The 26,340-nt window shown below is 40.5% G+C and overlaps 1 protein-coding gene across 1 annotated transcript in view; it reads left to right on the top strand.

The window, feature by feature from the left end:
• Positions 1-25,440, top strand: part of LOC139762797 (glutamate receptor ionotropic, kainate glr-3-like) — a 44,039-nt gene extending 18,599 nt beyond the window's left edge. The window contains exons 6-11 of the mRNA XM_071687956.1: positions 9,045-9,204; positions 18,445-18,668; positions 19,727-19,829; positions 21,712-21,868; positions 22,056-22,219; positions 24,590-25,440. Of these exons, the coding sequence (XP_071544057.1) occupies positions 9,045-9,204; positions 18,445-18,668; positions 19,727-19,829; positions 21,712-21,868; positions 22,056-22,219; positions 24,590-24,687 (906 nt within the window). The 3' untranslated portion in view covers positions 24,688-25,440. The remainder of the gene's footprint in view (positions 1-9,044; positions 9,205-18,444; positions 18,669-19,726; positions 19,830-21,711; positions 21,869-22,055; positions 22,220-24,589) is intronic.
• Positions 25,441-26,340: the final 900 nt, after the last annotated feature.

The raw sequence follows: 26,340 nt of genomic DNA, 5'->3' as shown, positions 1-26,340 counted from the left end.
AAAACATTCTCTCAGGATTGTGTCAGGTTGACTGAAAAACCAGGAAAACACGTTGGGTACGGCCCTTGAAGCTCCAGGGTTTTTAATAAGTTCTGGGATGATAAATGTTATGATTATGACTTAATCAATTATATAAAAGATGATAATATCCTGAGAGGTATCATATTCTAAGTGAAAATTATGCTAGGCCAGTTTTTTCTTTCAATTTTTGAGAGAGTTGGGACTGCCTTTTCGTTATATGTATCTGCACTAACTATAACGCATCCACAAATATGATTTTCGTCGCTAATGTTACCGGCATCGCGATGGTCCTAGAATGAAATAAGGACTCGGTGTTACCCGTCCTCTCCCAGCTGCAGATACGATCCCGAATCCGTTGACATAGTGATTATATATATATATATATATATATATATATATATATATATATATATATATATATATATATATATATATATATATATATATATATCTTTTTATTCTCCCTAAAATTTACTGATAGTCTCTCACCCCAACTCTCATTTGCCCTTTTTTTCACCTCTTGCACCTCCTTTCTCTTGACCTCCTGTTTCTTTCTTTTATACTTCTCCCACTCAATTGCATTTTTTCCCTGCAAAAAACGTCCAAATGCCTCTCTCTTCTCTTTCACTAATACTCTTACTTCTTCATCCCACCACTCACTACCCTTTCTAAACAGCCCACCTCCCACTCTTCTCATGCCACAAGCATCTTTTGCGCAATCCATCACTGATTCCCTAAATACATCCCATTCCTCCCCCACTCCCCTTACTTCCATTGTTCTCACCTTTTTCCATTCTGTACACAGTCTCTCCAGATACTTCTTCACACAGGTCTCCTTCCCAAGCTCACTTACTCTCACCACCTTCTTCACCCCAACATTCACTCTTCTTTTCTGAAAACCCATACTAATCTTCACCTTAGCCTCCACAAGATAATGATCAGACATCCCTCCAGTTGCACCTCTCAGCACATTGACATCCAAAAGTCTCTCTTTCGCACGCCTGTCAATTAACACGTAATCCAATAACGCTCTCTGGCCATCTCTCCTACTTACATAAGTATACTTATGTATATCTCGCTTTTTAAACCAGGTATTCCCAATCATCAGTCCTTTTTCAGCACATAAATCTACAAGCTCTTCACCATTTCCATTTACAACACTGAACACCCCATGCATACCAATCATTCCCTCAACTGCCACATTACTCACCTTTGCATTCAAATCACCCATCACTATAACCCGGTCTCGTGCATCAAAACCGCTAACACACTCATTTAGCTGCTCCCAAAACACTTGCCTCTCATGATCTTTCTTCTCATGCCCAGGTGCATACGCACCAATAATCACCCACCTCTCTCCATCAACTTTCAATTTTACCCATATTAATCGAGAATTTACTTTCTTACATTCTATCACATACTCCCACAACTCCTGTTTCAGGAGTATTGCTACTCCTTCCCTTGCTCTTGTCCTCTCACTAACCCCTGACTTCACTCCCCAGACATTTCCAAACCACTCTTCCCCTTTACCCTTGAGCTTCGTTTCACTCAGAGCCAAAACATCCAGGTTCCTTTCCTCAAACATACTACCTATCTCTCCTTTTTTCACATCTTGGTTACATCCACACACATTTAGGCACCCCACTCTGAGCCTTCGAGGAGGATGAGCACTCCCCGCGTGACTCCTTCTTCTGTTTCCCATTTTAGAAAGTTAATACAAGGAGGTAAATAGGGTATGTAAGATAAGGGAGCAAATGGGAACTTCAGTGAAGGGCGCAAATGGGGAGGTGATAACAAGTAGTGGTGATGTGAGAAGGAGATGGAATGAGTATTTTGAAGGTTTGTTGAATGTGTCTGATGACAGAGTGGCCGATATAGGGTGTTTGGGTCGAGGTGGTGTGCAAAGTGAGAGGGTTAGGGAAAATGATTTGGTAAACAGAGAAGAGGTAGTAAAAGCTTTGCGGAAGATGAAAGCCGGCAAGGCAGCAGGTTTGGATGGTATTGCAGTGGAATTTATTAAAAAAGGGGGTGACTGTATTGTTGACTGGTTGGTAAGGTTATTTAATGTATGTATGACTCATGGTGAGGTGCCTGAGGATTGGCGGAATGCGTGCATAGTACCATTGTACAAAGGCAAAGGGGATAAGAGTGAGTGCTCAAATTACAGAGGTATAAGTTTGTTGAGTATTCCTGGTAAATTATATGGGAGGGTACTGATTGAGAGGGTGAAGGCATGTACAGAGCATCAGATTGGGGAAGAGCAGTGTGGTTTCAGAAGTGGTAGAGGATGTGTGGATCAGGTGTTTGCTTTGAAGAATGTATGTGAGAAATACTTAGAAAAGCAAATGGATTTGTATGTAGCATTTATGGATCTGGAGAAGGCATATGATAGAGTTGATAGAGATGCTCTGTGGAAGGTATTAAGAATATATGGTGTGGGAGGCAAGTTGTTAGAAGCAGTGAAAAGTTTTTATCGAGGATGTAAGGCATGTGTACGTGTAGGAAGAGAGGAAAGTGATTGGTTCTCAGTGAATGTAGGTTTGCGGCAGGGGTGTGTGATGTCTCCATGGTTGTTTAATTTGTTTATGGATGGGGTTGTTAGGGAGGTAAATGCAAGAGTCCTGGAAAGAGGGGCAAGTATGAAGTCTGTTGGGGATGAGAGAGCTTGGGAAGTGAGTCAGTTGTTGTTCGCTGATGATACAGCGCTGGTGGCGGATTCATGTGAGAAACTGCAGAAGCTGGTGACTGAGTTTGGTAAAGTGTGTGGAAGAAGAAAGTTAAGAGTAAATGTGAATAAGAGCAAGGTTATTAGGTACAGTAGGGTTGAGGGTCAAGTCAATTGGGAGGTGAGTTTGAATGGAGAAAAACTGGAGGAAGTGAAGTGTTTTAGATATCTGGGAGTGGATCTGTCAGCGGATGTAACCATGGAAGCGGAAGTGGATCATAGGGTGGGGGAGGGGGCGAAAATTTTGGGAGCCTTGAAAAATGTGTGGAAGTCGAGAACATTATCCCGGAAAGCAAAAATGGGTATGTTTGAAGGAATAGTGGTTCCAACAATGTTGTATGGTTGCGAGGCGTGGGCTATGGATAGAGTTGTGCGCAGGAGGATGGATGTGCTGGAAATGAGATGTTTGAGGACAATGTGTGGTGTGAGGTGGTTTGATCGAGTAAGTAACGTAAGGGTAAGAGAGATGTGTGGAAATAAAAAGAGCGTGGTTGAGAGAGCAGAAGAGGGTGTTTTGAAATGGTTTGGGCACATGGAGAGAATGAGTGAGGAAAGATTGACCAAGAGGATATATGTGTCGGAGGTGGAGGGAACGAGGAGAAGAGGGAGACCAAATTGGAGGTGGAAAGATGGAGTGAAAAAGATTTTGTGTGATCGGGGCCTGAACATGCAGGAGGGTGAAAGGAGGGCAAGAAATAGAGTGAATTGGAGTCGATGTGGTATACAGGGGTTGACGTGCTGTCAGTGGATTGAAGCAAGGCATGTGAAGCGTCTGGGGTAAACCATGGAAGGCTGTGTAGGTATGTATATTTGCGTGTGTGGACGTGTGTATGTACATGTGTATGGGGGGGGGGTTGGGCCATTTCTTTCGTCTGTTTCCTTGCGCTACCTCGCAAACGCGGGAGACAGCGACAAAGTATAAAAAAAAAAAAAAAAAAAAATATATATATATATATATATATATTCTAAGGAGAATAAAACGATGTTTTGGAAGGAGGTAAATAAAGTGCGTAACACAGGGGAACAAATGGGACCATCAGTGAAGGAGGCTAATATGGAGGTGATAACAAGTAGTGGTGATGTGAGAAGATGGAGTGAGTATTTTGAAGGTTTGTTGAATATGTTTGATGATAGAGTGGCATATATAGGTTGTTTTGGTCGAGGTGGTGTGCAAAGTGAGAGGGTTAGGGAGAATGATTTGGTTAACAGAGAGGATGTAGTAAAGGCTTTGCGGAAGATGAAAGTTGGCAAGGCAGCGGATTTGGATGGTATTGTAGTGAAATTTATGAAAAAGGGGGTGACTGTGTTGTTTACTGGTGGGTAAGGCTATTTATTGTATGTATGATTCATGATGAGGTGTCTGAGGATTGGCGGAACGCTTGCATAGTGCCATTATACAAAGGCAAAAGGGATAAAAGTGAGTGCCCAAATTACAGAGGTATAAGTTTGTTGAGTATTCCTGGAAAATTATATGGGAGGGCATTGATTGAAAGGGTGAAGGCATGTACAGAGCATCAGATTGGGGAAGAGCAGTGTGGCTTCAGAAGTGGTAGAGGATGTGTGGATCAGGTGTTTGCTTTGAAGAATGTATGTGAGAAATACTTAGTAAAGAAAATGGATTTGTATGTAGCATCTATGGATCTGGAGAAGGCATATGATAGAGTTGATAGCGATGATCTGTGGAAGGTATTAAGAATACATGGTGTGGGAGGCAAGTTGTTAGAAGCAGTGAAAAGTTTTTTCGAGGTTGTAAGGCATGTGTACGAGTAGGAAGAGAGGAAAGTGATTGGTTCTCAGTGAATGTAGGTTTACGGCAGGGGTGCGTGATGTCTCCATGGTTGTTTTATTTGTTTATGGATGGGGTTGTTAGGGAGGAGAATGCAAGAGTTTTGGAAAGAGGGGCAAGTATGCAGTCTGTTGTAGACGAGAGAGCTTGGTGAGTGAGTCATTTGTTGTTCGCTGATTATACAGCTTTGGAGGCTGATTCGGGTGAGAAACTGCAGAAGCTGGTGACTGAGTTTTGTAAAGAGTGTGAAAGAAGAAAGCTGAGAGTAAATGTGAATAAGAGCAAGGTTATTAGGTACAGTAGGGTTGAGGGACAAGTCAATTGGGAGGTAAGTTTGAATGGAGAAAAACTAGAGGAAGTGAAGTGTTTTAGATATCTGGGAGGGGATCTGGCAGCGAATGGAACCATGACAGCTGAAGTGAGTCATAGGGTGTGGGAGCGGACGAGAGTTCTGGGAGCGTTGAAAAATGAGTGGAAAGCGAGAACATTATCTCAAAAAGCAAAAATAGGTATGTTTGAAGGAATAGTGGTTCCGACAATGCTATATGGTTGCGAGGCGTGGGCTATAGATAGGGTGGATGTGCTGGGCTATAGATAGGGTGGATGTGCTGGGCTATAGATAAGGTGGATGTGCTGGATATGAGATGTTCTCGACTTCCACACATTCTTCAAGGCTCCCAGAATTTCCCGTACTCCCCCACTCTATGATTCACTTCCGCTTCCATGGTTCCATCCGCTGCCAAATCCACTCCCAGATATCTAAAACACTACACTTCCTCCAGTTTTTCTCCATTCAAACTTACCTTCCAATTGACTTGACCCTCAACCCTACTGTACCTATTTACCTTGCTCTTATTCACATTTACTCTTAACTTTCTTCTTTCACACACTTTACCAAACTCAGTCACCAGCTTCTGCAGTTTCTCACATGAATCAGCCACCAGCGCTGTATCATCAGCGAACAACAACTGACTCCCTTCCCAAGCTCTCTCATCCACAACAGACTGCATACTTGCCCCTCTTTCCAAAACTCTTGCATTCACCTCCCTAACAAACCCATCCATAAACAAATTAAACAACCATGGAGACATCACACACCCCTGCCGGAGACCTACATTCACTTTCCTCTATTCCTACACGTTCACATGCCTTACATCCTCGATAAAAACTTTTCACTGCTTCTAACGAGTTGCCTCCCACACCACATATTCTTAATACCTTCCACAGAGCATCTCTATCAACTCTATCATATGCCTTCTCCAGATCCATAAATGCTACATACAAATCCATTTGCTTTTTTAAGTACTTCTCACATACATTCTTCAAAGCAAACACCTGATCCACACATCCTCTACCACTTCTGAAACCACACTGCTCCTCCCCAGTCTGATGCTCTGTACATGCCTTCACCCTCGCAATCAATACCCTCCCATATAATTTACCAGGAATACTCAACAAACTTATACCTCTGTAATTTGAGCACTCACCTTTGTCCCCTTTGCCTTTGCACAATGGCACTATGCAAGCATTCCACCAATCCTCAGGCACCTCACCATGAGTCATACATACATTAAGTAACCTTACCAACCAGTCAAAAATACAGTCACCCCCGTTTTAAATAAATTCCACTGCAAACCATCCAAACCTGCTGCCTTGCCGGCTTTCATCTTCCGCAAAGCTTTTACTACCTCTTCTCTGTTTACCAAATCATTTTCCCTAACACTCTCACTTTGCACACCACCTCGACCAAAACACCCTATATCTGCCACTTTATCATCAAACACATTCAACAAACCTTCAAAATACTCACTCCATCTCCTTCTCATATCACCACTACTTGTTATCACCTCCCCATTAGCCCCCTTCACTGAAGTTCCCATTTGTTCCCTTGTCTTACGCACTTTATTTGCCTGCTTCCAAAACATCTTTTTAGTCTACCTAAAATTTAATGACACTCTCTCACCCCAACTCTCATTTGCCCTCTTTTTCACCTCTTGCACCTTTCTCTTGACCTCCTGCCTCTTTGTTTTATACATCTCCCACTCATTTGCATTATTTCCCTGCAAAAATCGTCCAAATGCCTCTCTCTTCTCTCTCACTAATACTCTTACTTCTTCATTTTTTTTTTTTTTTTTTTTTTTTTTTTTTCCAAAAGAAGGAACAGAGAAGAGGTCCAGGTGAGGATATTCCCTCAAAGGCCCAGTCCTCTGTTCTTAACGCTACCTCGCTATCGCGGGAAATAGCGAATAGTATAAAAAAAAAAAAAAAAAAAAAAAAAAATATATATATGATTTGGTAAACAGAGAAGAGGTAGTAAAAGCTTTGCGGAAGATGAAAGCCGGCAAGGCAGCAGGTTTGGATGGTATTGCAGTGGAATTTATTAAAAAAAGGGGGTGACTGTGTTGTTGACTGGTTGGTAAGGTTATTTAATGTGTGTATGACTCATGGTGAGGTGCCTGAGGATTGGCGGAATGCGTGCATAGTGCCATTGTACAAAGGCAAAGGGGATAAGAGTGAGTGCTCAAATTACAGAGGTATAAGTTTGTTGAGTATTCCTGGTAAATTATATGGGAGGGTATTGATTGAGAGGGTGAAGGCATGTACAGAGCATCAGATTGGGGAAGAGCAGTGTGGTTTCAGAAGTGGTAGAGGATGTGTGGATCAGGTGTTTGCTTTGAAGAATGTATGTGAGAAATACTTAGAAAAGCAAATGGATTTGTATGTAGCATTTATGGATCTGGAGAAGGCATATGATAGAGTTGATAGAGATGCTCTGTGGAAGGTATTAAGAATATATGGTGTGGGAGGCAAGTTGTTAGAAGCAGTGAAAGGTTTTTATCGAGGATGTAAGGCATGTGTACGTGCAGGAAGAGAGGAAAGTGATTGGTTCTCAGTGAATGTAGGTTTGCGGCAGGGGTGTGTGATGTCTCCATGGTTGTTTAATTTGTTTATGGATGGGGTTGTTAGGGAGGTAAATGCAAGAGTCTTGGAAAGAGGGGCAAGTATGAAGTCTGTTGGGGATGAGAGAGCTTGGGAAGTGAGTCAGTTGTTGTTCGCTGATGATACAGCGCTGGTGGCGGATTCATGTGAGAAACTGCAGAAGCTGGTGACGGAGTTTGGTAAAGTGTGTGGAAGAAGAAAGTTAAGAGTAAATGTGAATAAGAGCAAGGTTATTAGGTACAGTAGGGTTGAGGGTCAAGTCAATTGGGAGGTAAGTTTGAATGGAGAAAAACTGGAGGAAGTAAAGTGTTTTAGATATCTGGGAGTGGATCTGGCAGCGGATGGAACCATGGAAGCGAAAGTGGATCATAGGATGGGGGAGGGGGCGAAAATCCTGGGAGCCTTGAAGAATGTGTGGAAGTCGAGAACATTATCTCGGAAAGCAAAAATGGGTATATTTGAAGGAATAGTGGTTCCAACAATGTTGTATGGTTGCGAGGCGTGGGCTATGGATAGAGTTGTGCGCAGGAGGATGGATGTGCTGGAAATGAGATGTTTGAGGACAATGTGTGGTGTGAGGTGGTTTGATCGAGTAAGTAACGTAAGGGTAAGAGAGATGTGTGGAAATAAAAAGAGCGTGGTTGAGAGAGCAGAAGAGGGTGTTTTGAAATGGTTTGGGCACATGGAGAGAATGAGTGAGGAAAGATTGACCAAGAGGATATATGTGTCGGAGGTGGAGGGAACGAGGAGAAGTGGGAGACCAAATTGGAGGTGGAAAGATGGAGTGAAAAAGATTTTGTGTGATCGGGGCCTGAACATGCAGGAGGGTGAAAGGAGGGCAAGGAATAGGGCGAATTGGATCGATGTGGTATACCGGGGTTGACGTGCTGTCAGTGGATTGAATCAGGGCATGTGAAGCGTCTGGGGTAAACTATGGAAAGATGTGTAGGTATGTATATTTGCGTGTGTGGACGTATGTATATACATGTGTATGGGGGTGGGTTGGGCCATTTCTGTCGTCTGTTTCCTTGCGCTACCTCGAAAACGCGGGAGACAGCGACAAAGCAAAAAAAAAAAAAAAAAAAAAAAAAATATATATATATATATATATATATATATATATATATATATATATATATATATTTATATAAACTCTCCCTGTTACACGCAATATGGTGATCACACACACACACATACATACTTGAGAGTAATATAAAAAAAAAGGTGGAAGCGGAATCACCCGTGTTCACGACAAGAAATACTAAGCCAGCTTTCACAAATCACTAGAGAATAAATAGCAATATATAGGTGAAATGAGAAAGACGGAGCGGATCAATAAGCGGTCGGAAATTCCTCAATGCTCAGCGAGCTTTAGCAAAAGCATGGAGCATGAGATGAATATCAATAACTCCAAAGCATGAAACAAAGCACTTAAAGTTAATCAGGATCTTAATCTAAAGTGTTTCAGTGAATAGATTTAAGACTTGACTTACAGGATCTTCCCTACGTGTTGTGCAGAGCAAGTGGTGGATGACCATATTATATGTAGCACGTTTGGTTCCTATCTCACAGGTGTGGTTGATGGTGCTGGTGTGCGCGGTGGTGCTGGCGTTGTTGGTGTGGGTGGCAGTCAGTGTGGAGGGCAAGATCTTCCCTGGGCAGAAGAAGACCATGGCTGCCTCCTCGCCCATATACATCCTCTTATATGTCTGGGGAACCCTCATGCAGGAGTGTGAGTACCCCATGTCCATACCACATGACGCAGGGCAGGTGACAGTCAAACATCAACAGGAAACGATGAATGATAATTTTTTTTCAGGAACTCGTGAAAGTTTTGGCTATACACAGATTATTGCGATCTTATGTGTTAGATGACAGTCATTAAATGAAAAGGTGTTGAAGGAAATGCGCTCTTGCAACTGACACAACATGGCAAGAAATACCTTCGGCAACGCAGCCAATTTCTCTCCAAACACTAAACAATTATGCGAGTTTCTCTGATGGTTGAATGTAACATCACAAGCACAAATTAATGCATTTCATGAAGATGCATTGATATGGCATATCTACAGTTAACACAGACAAACAGAATATTCTCTGGAAATCTAAAATTTGAAGATGAATAAATGGATCACTGACACAAGAATGTGTACACTAGTCGAAGTTGGGAATGTCCAAAATCCCAACAATTGTGTGCATAGTCTCGCCTGACCAACACTGCTAAACCATCCCATTTTTTTTTTTTTTTTCCCCTTTCCGAATCTTCCGAGAAACAATGAAAAATATACCAAAGGACAAGCTTGCCCTACTTTTTTCTATAATTCTTTCAGGAATTTGGCCACACAAGACTCAGTTATAGGGTATAGATATATTTTATCCATTAGTACAAAGCTAATAATATTCCTAGGTCTAACTGAGGTGCGTTACAGTTTTCGAGGTGATGCCATTGTGCACTACATCATTCATCCGAAATAATATTCTGTATTTCATGTCAGATGAAAGATTATATATATATATAAAAAATTTTTTTTTCATATTCGTATTTTCGTGGCATCGAAGCACGTCTTTTAAAATTTGATGAATTATGCTATGCTGAATATCTTATGGATATTTTCGTGTGTGCGCAAAGATTGTAGTACACTACTCTTGAAAACATTTCCATGAATACCGTACAGATGAAAAAAAAACATTCTCTCACGATTGTGTCAGGTTGACTGAAAAACCAGGAAAACACGTTGGGTACGGCCCTTGAAGCTCCAGGGTTTTTAATAAGTTCTGGGATGATAAATGTTATGATTATGACTTAATCAATTATATAAAAGATGATAATATCCTGAGAGGTATCATATTCTAAGTGAAAATTATGCTAGGCCAGTTTTTTCTTTCAATTTTTGAGAGAGTTGGGACTGCCTTTTCGTTATATGTATCTGCACTAACTATAACGCATCCACAAATATGATTTTCGTCGCTAATGTTACCGGCATCGCGATGGTCCTAGAATGAAATAAGGACTCGGTGTTACCCGTCCTCTCCCAGCTGCAGATACGATCCCGAATCCGTTGACATAGTGATTATATATATATATATATATATATATATATATATATATATATATATATATATATATATATATATATATATATACATACATGTTAAGTGTAATGCATCGACACCACAGCTCCCTATCCACAGCCAGGCCCCACAGACTTTTCCTAGACGATACACATAGGCTGATTCAGCCCACTGACAGAACGTCGACCCCGGCATACCACATCGTTACAATTCATTCCATTCCGTGCACGTCTTTTACCCTCCTGCATATTCTGGCCCGGATTGCTCAAAATCTTACTCACTCCATCCTTCCATCTCCAAATTAGTCTACCAAAATCTCGTTCCCTCCACTTCTGACACATATATCCTCTTTGTCAACCTTTCCTCAAGCCTTCTCTCTACATGTCCATACCACCTCAGGACATTTTCTTCAGTTCTTTTAACTACACTCTTTTTATTATCACATCTCTGTCTTACCCTTTCATTACTTGCTTGATAAAACCAGTCACACCACATATTGTCCTCAAACATTTCATATCCAACACATCCACTCTCCTCACCCGATGCCTCACATCTTTACAATACTCTTGGGACCACTCTTCCTTCAAACATACCCAGTTTTGCCCTCCCATATAACGTTCTCTCTTTCCACAAACTATTCATCACTACCAGAACCTTCGCCCCCTCATCCACCCTATGACTAACTTTCACTTTATTGACTTGTCCACTTCCAGGTAGCTAAAACACTTCACTTCCTCCAAGTTTTCTCCAGACTCACACCCCAATGACCTGCCCCTCAACCCTGCTAACCCTAATAACATTGGCTTTATCCATATCTACTTCCATCTTTCTCCTTTCACACACTCTTCCAAACCGTTACCAACTTCTGCAGTTTTTCAATCGAATCCGCCACAAAAATGCTGAATCATCAGACCTTCTATACTTTACAGACTGCATACTCGCCTCTCCCTTCAAGATTCTCCCATTTACCTCTTTCACCTCTCCATCTATAAACAGATTAAACAGTCATGGTGGCATCACACCTCTGCCGCAGACTGAACTTCACTGGGAAACATTCACTCTCCTCTCTTCCTACTCGTACACAGGCTTTACACACCTGCTAAAAATTTCTCTGCTTCTAGCAGCTTATATTCCACATCATACATTCTTAAGATCTTCTACAAAGCATCTCTATCAACTCTATCATATGCCTTCTCCAGTTCCGTGAATGCCATATACAGATAATCTGTTGCCCTAAATATTTGTCACCTACAGTCTTTAAACCAAACACCTGATCCACACACCCTTTACCATTTCTCAAACCACACTGCTTCTCTCCAATCTGATGCTCTGTACATGCCTTCACCTCTCAGTTGATACCCTCCAATACAACTTACTAAGTATAGTCAACAAACTTATACCCCTGTAGTTTGAACACTCACCTTTGTCCCCCCTTGCCAGTATATAATGGCTCTATACATGAATTCCCCCAATTCTCAGGCACCTCTCCATGTTTCATACATACATTGAAAATCCTTACCAACCCATCAGTTACACAGTCATACCATTTCTTAATAAATTCGACTGCAGTACCATCCACTCTCACCGCCTTGCCCTAGCTCATCGCACATAAAGCTTTCACCAACTCTTCTCTCTTCACCAAACTACTCACCAGGACTCTCAGTTGGCATACTACCGCGACCTAATCACCCTATATCTACCACTCTATCATCAGAAACATTCAACAATCCTTCAAAATAATCAATCTCCTCCACTTCACTTGTTACTACTTCCCTTTTGCCCCCTTCAGCGATATTTCCATTTGCCCCCTTTTTTCGCACATTACTTGCCTTCTTCCAAAACACCTTAATATACCTCAGGCGTGCTGATACTTGCTCATCACAACTCTAATATGCCCTCTTTTTCAACTCCTGCACCCGCCACTTGATCTCCTGCCAGTCATTTGCACTCTTTCCCTGTAATTACCGCCCAAATACCTCTTTTTTTCCCCTTCACTAGCAACTTTACTTCTTCATCCTACCATTCACTACCCTTTCTAATCTACCCATCTCCAACCTTCATGCTAGGTGCATCTCTTGCACACGACAGCACTGACTCCCTAAATACTTTCCATTCCCCACTCACTTCCCTTGCTTCATTTACTCTAATTTTTTGCCAGTCTACACTTAATCTCTGATTGCATTTCTTAACATAAGTTTCTTTTCCAAGCTCACTTACTCTCACGATTCTCCTCTAACCGAAGTTGTTTCCTTTCTTCCGAAAACCTCTACAAATATTCACTCTCGCCTCCTCAAGATAGCGATCAGACATTTCATCAGCTTTCTCTTTCAGCACATTTACATCTAAAAGTCTCTCTTTTACACTCCTTTCAATTACTATGTAATCCAATAATATCCGCTGACTATCTTTCCCACTCACATACGTATACGTGTGAAAATCCCTTTTTAAACCAGGTATTCCCAGTCACCAGTCCTTTTTCAGCACTCTATAAGTTGATCACCATTTCCATTCATAAAACTGAATACCCCATGCCCATTAATTTTCCCACGACTGCCAAATTACTCACCTTCGTATATAAATCACCCATCAATAATACCCGGTCTTGTGCACCAAAACTACTGACCTACTCATTCAGCTGCTTCAAAAACACTGCCTTTCATGATCTTTCTTCTCATGGCCAGGTGCATAAGCATTTAAAATTACCCATCTGTAACAATCCACTTTCGTTTTTACCTACATCAATCCAGAACTTACTTCCTTACACTTTATCACACACTCCTACACTCTTGCTTCAAGAGCAGTGCTACACCTTCCTCAGCTCTTGTCCTGACACCAATCCCTGACTTTACTGTTAAGACATTTCCAAACCATTCTTCCCCTTTACCCTTGAGCTTTGTGTCACTTACAGCCAGATTATCCAGGTTCCTTACTTCAAATATTCACCTATCTCTCCTCGCTTCTCATCTTGGTTACATCAACTCACGTTTTAGACACTCCAACCTGAGGCTTCGAGGAGGATGAATACTCCTTGCTTGGCTCCTTTATGTTCCCTCTCAGAAACTGGATGTGGATAGGGAGCTGTGGTTTCGGTGCATTACGCATGGCAGCTAGGGAATGAGCGTGAACGAATGTGGCCTTTTTGTCTGTTTTCCTGGCGCTACCTCGCTGAAGCGGGGGATAGCGATGCTATTTCCTGTGGGGCGGGATAGCGACAGGAATAGAGGAAGGCAAGCAATTATGAATATGTACATGTGAATATATGTCTATGTCTGTGTATGTATATGTATGCATATGTTGATATGTACATGTAGTCCTACGAGTCCACGGGGAAAATGAAACACGATAAGTTCCCAAGTGCACTTTCGTGTAATAATCACATCATCAGGGGAGACACAAGAGAGAAATATAACAGTCAGTTGATATACAACGAAGAGACTTAGCTAGGACGCCATTTGGTAAACATGCGATTGTCCAAGACAGACAACGAGCGTAACGTAAACTTATCATGTGGACAAGAAAGTGAATTGTTTACAAATCATATCAACAATAAAGTTATCCAATTTGTATAGACCATCACTAATATCAAGATTATAATTCTTTGTGTATTTTATGATAGAAGATTCAATGATATTTCTCGTGGTACTGGAGTTAGAGTTAATAACTGAGATGGCATTATTCCAGTCAATACAATTTAAAAGATCTTTTAAATGATGACACAACATATTCTAGACTCAGTAAGAATTCCCTAGAAGCAGTTAATTCCCATTCCCAAAAAAAAAGTGAAGTTGTTGAAAGGGAATGGTTCTCTCATCAAAAATTTGTCATCTTTGTCCCCTTCATTGCCATATATGTATGGACTTATCAAAACACATTAACAAAATTTTCAAGCAAGACCCATAGTGAGTTCAGCAGGCTCCATCACAAATGAATTGCCTTTTAGTGGGTAAAATATCAAAGATTCTAATATCATGAACAATTTAGATTTAGACAAGCTAAACAATATCAATGTTTATTTTGATTTCAAACTTGTTAGCTTTGATGTTTCCCAATTTTCACAAAAGTCCCAGTTGATGAACTTTTTAGAATATCTATTTGATGTTTTGGATGATATTCATTTACCTGTTTTAAAGTCGGTTTTCATTGAACTGATAAAATTGTGTATAAAAGACCGTGTATTTAAATTCAATGGAGAATACTATGCTAAAAAAATTGGTATGGCAATGGGTAACCCTCTTTCACCTGTACTAAGTAATCTTTATATGGAATTTTTTGAAATAGAATTACTAAAGGACATCTTACCTTCCAATGCAATTTGGTTTAGGTATGTTGATGGTGTTCTTTGTGTTTGTCCAACAAATGAAAATTTACAAACATTTCTCTCCTTACTTAACAATTTAGTACCTTCCATCAAATTTACAGTAGAAAATGAAAATAATCGGATGTTACTATTTTTAGATTGCTTGATCCACAGGCAAGGAAACAGGTTTAACTTTAGCATATACAGAAAACCTACCTACCAATGTATGCTCACATATCCATTATTACTCATCTCAACATGACAGAATTAAATCATCATTTTAAGCTATGTTCCTTAGGACATTACGTATTTGTAGTCCAGAGTTTATTGATGATGAGTTTGAAAAGATATATTCTATTGGATCTAAGTTAAAGTACCCTAGATCCTTCACTGATAAATCCCTCAAGTTAGCAAAGGAATCATTTTATAGAGTTGAACCCAAACCTCCCATTGATACCAAGAATCTGTTAGATCTCCCTTTTAATAATAATTTTACTTTAATTCCCATTCCAAAAAAAAAGTGAAGTTGTTGAAAGGGAATGGTTCTCTCATCAAAAATTTGTCATCTTTGTCCCCTTCATTGCCATATATGTATGGACTTATCAAAACACATTAACAAAATTTTCAAGCAAGACCCATAGGAGTTCAGCAGGCTCCATCACAAATTGAATTGCCTTTTAGTGGGTAAAATATCAAAGATTCTAATATCATGAACAATTTAGATTTAGACAAGCTAAACAATATCAATGTTTATTTTGATTTCAAAACTTGTTAGCTTTGATGTTTCCCAATTTCACAAAAGTCCCAGTTGATGAACTTTTTAGAATATCTATTTGATGTTTTGGATGATATTCATTTACCTGTTTTAAAGTCGGTTTTTCATTGAACTGATAAAATTGTGTATAAAAGACCGTGTATTTAAATTCAATGGAGAATACTATGCTAAAAAAAATTGGTTATGGCAATGGGTAACCCTCTTTCACCTGTACTAAGTAATCTTATATGGAATTTTTTGAAATAGAATTACTAAAGGACATCTTACCTTCCAATGCAATTTGGTTTAGGTATGTTGATTGTGATGGTGTTCTTTGTGTTTGTCCAACAAATGAAAATTTACAAACATTTCTCTCCTTACTTAACAATTTAGTACCTTCCATCAAATTTACAGTAGAAAATGAAAATAATCGGATGTTACTATTTTTTAGATTGCTTGATCCACAGGCAAGGAACATGTTAACTTTAGCATATACAGAAAACCTACCTACCAATGTATGCTCACATATCCATTATTACTCATCTCAACATGACAGAATTAAATCATCATTTTAAGCTATGTTCCTTAGGACATTACGTATTTGTAGTCCAGAGTTTATTGATGATGAGTTTGAAAAGATATATTCTATTGGATCTAAGTTAAAGTACCCTAGATCCTTCACTGATAAATCCCTCAAGTTAGCAAAGGAATCATTTTATAGAGTTGAACCCAAACCTCCCATTGATACCAAGAATCTGTTAGATCTCCCTTTTAATAATAATTTTACTTTAATTCCCATGTTGCTTAAATCCTATGATGTAAATGTTGCCTTCAGCAACAATAATACTATAAAGAATATCTTAATTAGGAACTCACCAGAAAATTCTGATGGATGCATCTATAAAGTTCCATGTAGAAATTGAGATAAGTTTTATGTTGAGCAGACTGGAAAGGATCTTTCTTTCAGGCTTAAGCAACATAATTACAGTATAAGCACAGGACGAGAATCCAATGCCTTGTTTAATCTCGTTAAAAAGTATGATCATTGAACTGACTGGAGTAATGCCATCTCAGCTATTAACTCTAACTCCAGTACCACGAGAAATATAATTGAATCTGCTATTACTTAATACACAAAGAACTATAATCTTAATATTAATGATGGTCTATACAAATTGGATAACTTTATTGTTGATAAAATCTGTAAACAATTCACCTTCTTGTCCACATAATCTTATAATACGCTAGTTGTTTGTCTTGGACAATCGCATGTTTACCAAATGGCGTCTTTTCGTCGTATATCAACTGACTTATATTTCTCTCTCGTGTATCCCCTAATGGTGTGATTATTACTAGAAAGTGCGCTTGGGAATTTATCGTGTTTCACTTTCCACGTGGACTCTAAAGAATATATATATATATATATATATATATATATATATATATATATATATATATATATATATATATATATATATATATGTGTGTGTGTGTGTGTGTGTGTGTGTGTGTGGTACTGAACTATGTTTTCCCAAGATATGTGAACCGAGATTAAAGGCCATTCATAAAGATTTCAGTTTATCGTTATAACTGGGATTAGACCCAAAGCGAACAGCCCGTTTAGACCCAAAGCGAACAGCATGTATTTCGGCCGTACAGTTTCGAAACTTCGAACCATTAAATGAATGTACATCTCTTTCCCGCCACTTATTTTTCAACCCTTACTTGTTCTTTCAAGAAAATCTTTTGTGAAAAACATATCCACATACGCTAAGAATGCATGACAAAGATATGTTCTTCAGACAGCTGTTTGCATATAGCAATCTGTTACACGTCAATGATATGGACTTAGGCGGAAGTTGAGTAACAACCAGAATTTACTGACATCACGTAACTGGTATCAAACAATTGATTCTTTCTCGGGATCGTTACTGATATCTGCACTCACGAACCCAGTAATGACTGGATAAGCTTTGGTTCCGCGAGGTCTACGCCCCAGCCGTGATTGGCTGTTACAAGACCCTTCCATGTCTCCGGGGTCGAGCAGGGATCATTTTAAGCCGTGGGGGATGAGAATCTGACATCACGGACCCAACGTCTTCTCTACCAGATATTAGATATTTTTTTTCCCGCCGGTTCTGCACGCATCCTAGGAATGATCCTAATCGTCATTAAAATTAACCCGGGAAAGTCACATTTGTGTCCAGTTGGTTGATGCAGTAACATGACAAATCGCTTCTAACGTTTTACGCTGCATCATTTTGATCGGAATAAACTCTGTCGGGAGTATATTATCCATTCCCACTCCACATGCAAAATACACTGCTCTTCAAAGACCAACTAGGAAGCCAAAAAAGCGGAACATGCATCAGTCAAACATGGCCATCACCACACACGACCGCACGTACTGTGCATTGTTTTGTTTACTTGGTTCTGATTCATTCCGCCCCGCAACGTTGCTGAATGAAACTCTTGATGGATACTGTTTCAGTGGCTTCATATAGGGTCACCGTTCATATTTTTTTCTTTAATTACTATCATCCAGTTTAGAAATATCATCATAGATTGTTTTTAGTCATAGATATCAAATCATGCTGCTGGATGACGTTAGATTAATATGAACTGTTGATGTTTTCTACATATTTTCTTTGTCAGGTCTTAGATGATTCAGGCAGCAATTATAACGTAAGACACACACAATGAGTATCATTTTGACACATGATATCCTGTTTTATCTCACAAGTTTGGTTTGGAATGCTTTCTGCAACACTTACACACACACATGAAGGAAGGTTCATAGCTTCCATGGTGTAAAATACGGGGGTGTACTAACCTTGCATACTGGCCAGCTTGGGGAGCGAGAAGCGTCAGCGGAGGTGGCGTGGGTCGCTGGCTGATGGGCATGTGGTTCCTGGCGACGCTGGTGCTGATGAACACGTACAGCGGACTCCTGGTAGCCACCCTCACCGTGCCGCGCGTCGCCGTCCCTATATCGTCCGTGGAGCAACTCGTGTCTCAGGACGACATTCCCTGGCGTCTTGAGCAGGGTGGCATCATCCTCCATACCTTCAAGGTTTGAGGCGTCCGTCTGTCGCACCGGAAGTGAGGAAGCCATGATGGAGGGATACGGATGATGATATATACAAGAGGGGTTACTAAACTGGTATCTTAGTCCTCTTGTGTCTCGCTGCTTTTTCTTACTGAAGGGACAGGTTGACTGGATTTGGTGCGCATGTGCACATTACAATTCAAAACAAACCTACAGAAAAAAACAAGCTGGTAATGGCGTTTTGCGCGGTCAGTTATGCAATTGTCACGTATTCGATTAAAAACAGGCCAAGAATTTTTGAAAAATGCATATCTTTAGGAAAAAGTGGCGTTACACAAGAACTACCAATTCAAGGTCCTTGTGATATATGGTAAATACATAAAGCCAACTCGGCAAGTGACCGCATTCACCGGCATTCTGTCAATCATGTTTTCTGTGATAATAGCAACATGGAACCAGGTTAGGGGGCTTACGGAAGAAATAAAGTAAGAAAGTGTGGATGTATGGGTTGAAATGTGTCACAGCTTATACCCTTTTTTTTTTTTTCCATAGTTTAGTTCTCATGCCTCTCCCTCATGTTCCATATCTTTTTTTTCAGTCACAATACTCCATTCACTTTATGATTCACCATTGTCATTTGATTACCCAGTCTAATTTCACCTTCACATTCTGATCTCCATTCTTATTTTGATTTCCGAAGTATATCCTCATTTGTGTTTTTCATTTTGATTCCCATTCACATTCTGATTCTTCATTCTCATTTTGATTTTGTTCTCATTTTGATTCTCCTCTATAATTTTTGTTCACTCTTATTTCAATTCTTCATTCCCATTTTCATTTCAATTCTCCATTGTCATTTGGATTCTCCATCCACATTCTGATTCTTACTCTCATATTCGTTTCTCATTCACATCCCAAGTCTCCATTCTCTTAGGTTCCTCATTCACATCTTGATTTTCCTCTTTAAAAAGCGACTCCTTTTCACACCAATTACTCGTGTTAATTCTCATCCCCATGATTCTCTGTTCATCTGGCCTGGTTCTCTGTTCTCAATCCTTCATGCCAAACCTCAATTCGGCTAGACGGCTGACGTGGGGCTGTACAAGACCCTGTTGAAGGGAAGTGATGGACTCTTCCCCGACTGCTACGCCTCCCGGAGGGACATTGCCCAGGGCAAGTTCGCAGGTGAGTGATCATAACAGGCACATGAAAACAACATAGTAATGTTTAGATCCGTCAAGTGATGCGAATTAAGCTTTCTTTTTTTATATACGTGAAAAGAATAAAGAGCTACATTGCCATAGTATTCAAAACTGGTAAGTCATGAACTGGCATATCTTGATGCCTAGCAGATCCTTTGTTGTTTTCTTAACGACCGGGAACCGTTGATATTTAGCCTGACTCTCTGATTGGCTGCTTTCTTCAAATACCTTTTAACCGACACGGATCAAATATGTGATCAAGATCCTGATATTTCTCGTTAATACAGTTCATTTCAACTTGATTGGTTAGAAATGACGGGAGCAAAAATTATTCAACAAGAAATAGTTTTATTCGTCTCTTCTGTCATGTTTGGGATGTTTGAGGACTGTGTGGTGTGAGGTGGTTTGATCGAGTGAGTGGCGTGGGGGTGGGAGAGATGTGTGGAAATAGAAGGAGCGTGGTTGAGAGAGCGGAGGAGGGTGTTTTGAAGTGGTTTGGGCGCATGGAGAGAGTGAGTGGGGGGAGGTTGGCCAAGAGGATATATGTGTCGGAGGTGGAGGGAACGAGGAGAAGAGGGAGACCAAATTGGAGGTGGAAAGATGGAGTGAAAAAGATTTTGTGTGATCGGGGCCTGAACATGCAGGAGGGTGAAAGGAGGGCAAGGAATAGAGTGAATTGGAGCGATATGGTATACCGGGGTTGACGTGCTGTCAGTGGATTGAATCAAGGCATGTGAAGCGTCTGGGGTAAACCATGGAAAGCTGTGTAGGTATGTATATTTGCGTGTGTGGACGTATGTATATACATGTGTATGGGGGGGGGGGGGGGCCATTTCTTTCGTCTGTTTCCTTGCGCTACCTCGCAAACGCGGGAGACAGCGACAAAGTATAATAAATGAAATATAGATATATATATAACGTCTTTCGCACCGTCACCGAACCTTGCGGACCCAAACGTAAACTGTTCCGACGTAACCGACGTGAAGGCTTGAATTTTGTGAAAGCTTTAAGCAACTCAGAGCTATCACACCGATTACCGATGTCATATTCCGATTCCAAACTAGGTATAAAAACCGATCGCTCAGGTAAGGGCCGGATCTAAGTAGGTTAGGATCACATGGCGATAACCCAGGCCCCCGTAACACAGGGGGCCCTTTGAAATTACTAGGTGCATTACATTCTATGCCAATCGATAATTTGGGAATGATATTTTGATGTTAGAGTCCACTGCAAGTTGTCCGCCCCAGGCCATGCACATCTCTAAATCCGGCTTTGTAAATTGGCTACTTAGTGTTCAGTGCGAGGTTGGCTAAGCTTTACATAGCAGCGTACACATGGGCCAAGATAAAACAGCATAAGTTCTTACGGTAAATTAAACGAGACATTTCTTGTAGAGTATACTTGTAAAACCAATGCTTTTAAAACATTCTTCGGTTAGGATTTTTAATGTGTTGGCTTGTCAACCGTGAATTTTATTTCATTTGATATAGATATAGGTAAGGTAAACTGAATCTTATCTGTAAATGCAGAATTCCTTCTCTTTTCTTTCAGCATTCTTTCTGAGCCATCCTAACCTCATCCGCCTATAGAAGTATAGATTAGTTAGATTATAAAGGGACACATATCCGTGTCATGAGGCAGCAGGACTTCTGTTATCAGTTTTCCTGTGTACTCTTTTGTACGAAGAAATACGTCAAAGATAAAGGGAGCATCCCGACTTGAGATTCTGACAGCAGTGACTAACAGCTTCCTTGACAGCGTGACAAACCCTACATTATCGTTGACGGTGAGTAACAATAACGGTAGGTTAAGAGCGTCCCTTATCGATGAATGAGTGACGCTATGATGATGTCTGGCCCCTTTAGGTCTGTGTGACGTGTTGGCTGGGGACATGATGGTGGCCAAGAGCTTTTCGGTGTCGGGCCGCTGTGACTTCTACAGCCCGCGAGAGAACATAGTGACCCACTCATACTCCATGGTCCTGCAGAAGGAGTCGCCGCTGAAAGAAAAACTTAACTTCTGGTCAGTCAGTCCTTCAGCTTGCTAACACCCTCTGATTTTACGTTCTATACGTTTTGTGCACCAGTTTTGAAACCCACGATAACAGATTATAATCGGCTTGAAATTTTGGTAATCTGAACATACCTAAGTCGACAGAAAGACCTAACCTAACTGTATTTCTACTTGGAGGGATATTATTGTTGCATAGGTTGCAAGAGCTGCAGGAACGAGGGTGGGTGCAGCAGCTGGTGAGGCAGATGGTGAACAACGGGACAGTGTGCAACCTCCCGCCCGGTCAGGAGGAGGGGCAGCGCCCACCAACTCCCCTCAGCATCCAGCAGATGTGGGGCATATTCGCGATTTTGGCCACAGGTAGAAAGTGATGACAGAGATGCTTACTTAAACTGTCGAGTACTATTTATTCTTATTTCAGCTACAACATACATTTTCTTTTTTTTTTTTTTTATAGATATTCGCCTTTTCCCGCGTTAGCGAGGTAGCGTTCAGAACAGGGGACTGAGCCTTAGGGAAGATCCTCACTCGGCCGACTTCTCTGTTCCTTCTTTGGGAAAAACTAAACAGGAGGGGAGGATTTCCAGCCCCCCGCTCCCATCCCTTTTAGTCATCTTCTACGACACGCAGGGAATACGTGGGCAGTGTTCTTTCTCCCCTATCCCCATGAATACTTGTAAACTACATTGGCTGACTGTAGTGGGTTATTTATGTAAGGTTATTTCTCATGATGTAGTCACTACAGTCTACTAACGTAGTTTACAAGTATTCCTACCCAGTTGTAGGGTTATAAACTTCATAACAACGTGATTCTCCTTGACCCTCTTACTTAGCACACCAACTCGACCAAAACACTCTATATCTGCCACTCTGTCATCAAACACATCCAACAAACCTTCAAAATACTCCATCTCCTCACTTCACCACTACTTGTTATTACCTCCCCATTTGCCACTTCACCGATGTTCCCATTTGTTCTCTTATCTTTGCACTTTATTTACCTCCTTACAAAGTATCTTTTTATTCTCCCTAAAATAAATTCAACGATACTCTCAACCTAACTCTCATTTGCCCTCTTTTTCACTTCTTGCACCTTCCTCTTGACCTCCTGCCTCTCTCTTTTATACATCTCTCAGTCATTTGCACTATTCCCCCGCAAAAATCGTCCAAATGCCTCTCTCTTCTCTTTCACTAACAATCTTACTTCTTCATCCCACCACTCACTACCCTTCTTAATCTGCCCACCTCCCACCTTTCTCATGCCACATGCATCTTTTGCGCAAGCCATCACTGCTTCTCTAAATACATCCCATTCCTCCCCCACTCCCCTTACGTCATTTGCTCACACCTTTTTCCATTCAGCACTCAATCTCTCCTGGTACTTCCTCACACATGTCTCCTTTTCAAGCTCACTTACTCTCACCACTCTCTTCATCCCAACATTCTCTCTTCTTTCCTGAAAACCTCTACAAATCTTCATCTTCGCCTCCACAAGATAATGATCAGACATCCCTCCAGTTGCCCCTCTCAGCACAGTAACATCCAAAAGTCTCTCTTTCGCGCGCCTATCAATTAACACGTAGTCCATTAGCGCTCTCTGGGCATCTCTCCTACTCACATACGTATACTTATGTATATCTCTCTTTTTAAATCAGGTATTCCCGATCACCAGTCCTTTTCCAGCAAACAAATCCACATGCTCTTCACAATTTCCATTTACAAAACTGAACACCCCATGTATACCAATTATTTCCTCAACTGCCACATTAATCACCTTTGCATTCAGATCACCCATCACTATAACCCGGTCTCGTGCATCAAAACTACTAACACACTCACTCAGCTGCTCCCAAAACACTTGCCTCTCATGACCAGGTGCACAGGCACCAATAATCACCCATTTCTCTCCATCTAGTTTTACCCACATCAATCTAGAGTTTACTTTCTTACACTCTATTACATACTCCCACAACTGCTTCAGGAGTAGTGTTACGCCTTCCTTTTCTCTTGTCCTTTCTCCAACCCCTGACTTTACTCCCAAGACATTCCCAAACCACTCTTCTTTACCCTTGAGTTTCGCTTCACTCAGAGCCAAAACATCCAGGTTCCTTTCCTCAAACATACTACCTATCTCTCCTTTTTTCTCATCTGTGGACAGGGGAGAAAGAATACTTCCCACGCATTCCTCGCGTGTCGTAGAAGGCGACTAAAGGGGACGAGTGCGGGGGGGGCTAGAAATCCTTCGTTCCTTGTGTTTTAATTTTCTAAAAGGGGAAACAGAACGAGTCATGCGGGGAGTGCTCATCCTCCTCGAAGGCTCAGACTGGGGTGTCTAAATGTGTATGGATGTAACCAAGGTGAGAAAAAGGAATTATTATTGTCATTATTATCATTATCATTTATACATGTTCGCCATTTCCCGCGTTAGCGAGGTAGCGTTAAGAAGCGAGGACTGAGCCTTAGAGGGAATATTCTCACTTGGTCCCTTTCTCTGTTCCTTCTTTCGGATAATCAAAAACTGGAGGGGAGGATTTCCATCCCTCCGCTCCCTCCCCTTTTAGTCGCCTTTTACAACATTCGGTGAATACGTGGGAGGTATTCTTTCCCCCCTATCCCCAGGAATAATGATAATAATAATGATAATGATAGTGATTATTACTATTATCGTTATTATCATTATCATTACTGTTATCGACGTACAGTACCATTATCATGTGCTTCTACCTGCAGGTATTGGAGGCGCCACCGTGGTCTTCTTCTTCGAGGTGATCGTATACAAAATCGGGCTTCCTCACTGCACTTCAGGAACAGCACATATATATACATAAAAATCTTAACTGACTACGGAAATATAACAGGAGACGGGAAACAATATTCATGAAGATAATGCACTGTAGTTTACATACCACGCAGCTGTCATGTGCTACACGAGTGATGGGTATAACCGACTAATAAATTCTGGGTAGCAGACCACCAATAGATCCACCCTTCAGTGTTCTTTTAATCTAGATTAGTTTAGGTTATGTTTTCATTGAAAATACAAACCAAACATAGCCTAGCCCTCAAGAAAACAAAGAAAAATGCTGACAGCTTTTGGGTGATACTAATGTTTTCCCATGCATTATCTACAAATTACAATTAAGAGAGAAACGCGATTCTTCCTTTATCTAAATATTTGTGATTATTTAAACACGTTCAGTTAAGCACCTGCGTCACAACAGTTTCAACAGCTTTGCTTGAAAAAACTACTTCGTAAAATTTTAGCAACTCATCTCAGTTTAACTAGATACTATGATAGTTGTGTGGGTAAACTCATTTCACAAAGTTGTGGGTGAACTCATTTCACAAAGTTGTGGGTAAACTCATTTCACAAAGTTGTGGGTGAACTCATTTCACAAAGTTGTGGGTTAACTCATTTCACAAAGTTAAGTAAAACATTCAGGACTGCATATAATTGAAGACACTGAAAATTTATGAACATTCGTCGTAATATCTAAAACTTTTTATTTAAGACGTTTAAAACACCCATGTTAATCAGTGACTTTGCAATTAATGACACAGGGTCTCCTGTACATGAGCTGTCATCTGTTGTATATACACACACATATTTTCTATTGCAAGAGGAATTTATAATGTAATTCCAAATATTCCAGTTGTATGCCATGTAAAAGTAACAGACTTATCAAAGCACCTAAAATAGTTCTGTCGTAAAACAGACTTAATCTGTAGGCGAATATGTCATATCACACCACATAATTAATTTGCCCACACAGAACTTGTTATAACAAATCAGTTTTGTCTAAGACAACTTGCTATAATCAAGAGAACTGTTTTCAAGCAACTACTTTTGATTGAAATGGTTAGTCCTGTTTTTCGGAGTTTCCCTGTAGCTTTAGGTGCAAATAATCTTACTTAGGTAATACTTGTACAGTGTATGTGTGTGTGTGTGTGTGTGTGTGTGTGTGTGTGTGTGTGTGTGTGTGTGTGTGATTATCATTTGCATGTGTGTCCAGGAAAAATAATTGAAGAGCATCTTTATTCGGTAAAAGACAAAACATTCTTCCTTAATCAATTTTCTTTATGCGTTTGGGAAATCCCTGCAGTTTTCATGATCGTTACTCTACAGTTAAATAATAACAATATACAAGGTATACCAAAATCCTTACTGTATAGAGCATAAGGTACGGCAATCATCTGATTCCATGACATCAGTGATCGGTTAAAACACCTAATAACTAACTCATAAACTAATGACCTCCAACATGACGGGAGTGGTGACAGTAGCCCTAACCTTCGCAGGACAGTATCATGACATTTGTACAGCTAATCAATCATACGTGGCTTTGGTTTGTGTCGTACGTGACAGCCTAAGTAGCAACTTAATGACGACTCAGGCTCTATACACAACTTCCTATGTACTAATTTCAGTGTTACATCACGCATATATATAAAACATGTTATCCTCTTACTTTCCTGTAATT

The sequence above is a fragment of the Panulirus ornatus genome, chromosome 3 (assembly GCF_036320965.1).
Source record: "Panulirus ornatus isolate Po-2019 chromosome 3, ASM3632096v1, whole genome shotgun sequence".
NCBI classification, from domain to species: domain Eukaryota; kingdom Metazoa; phylum Arthropoda; class Malacostraca; order Decapoda; family Palinuridae; genus Panulirus; species Panulirus ornatus.
This window is presented reverse-complemented; position numbering and strand designations above follow the sequence as displayed.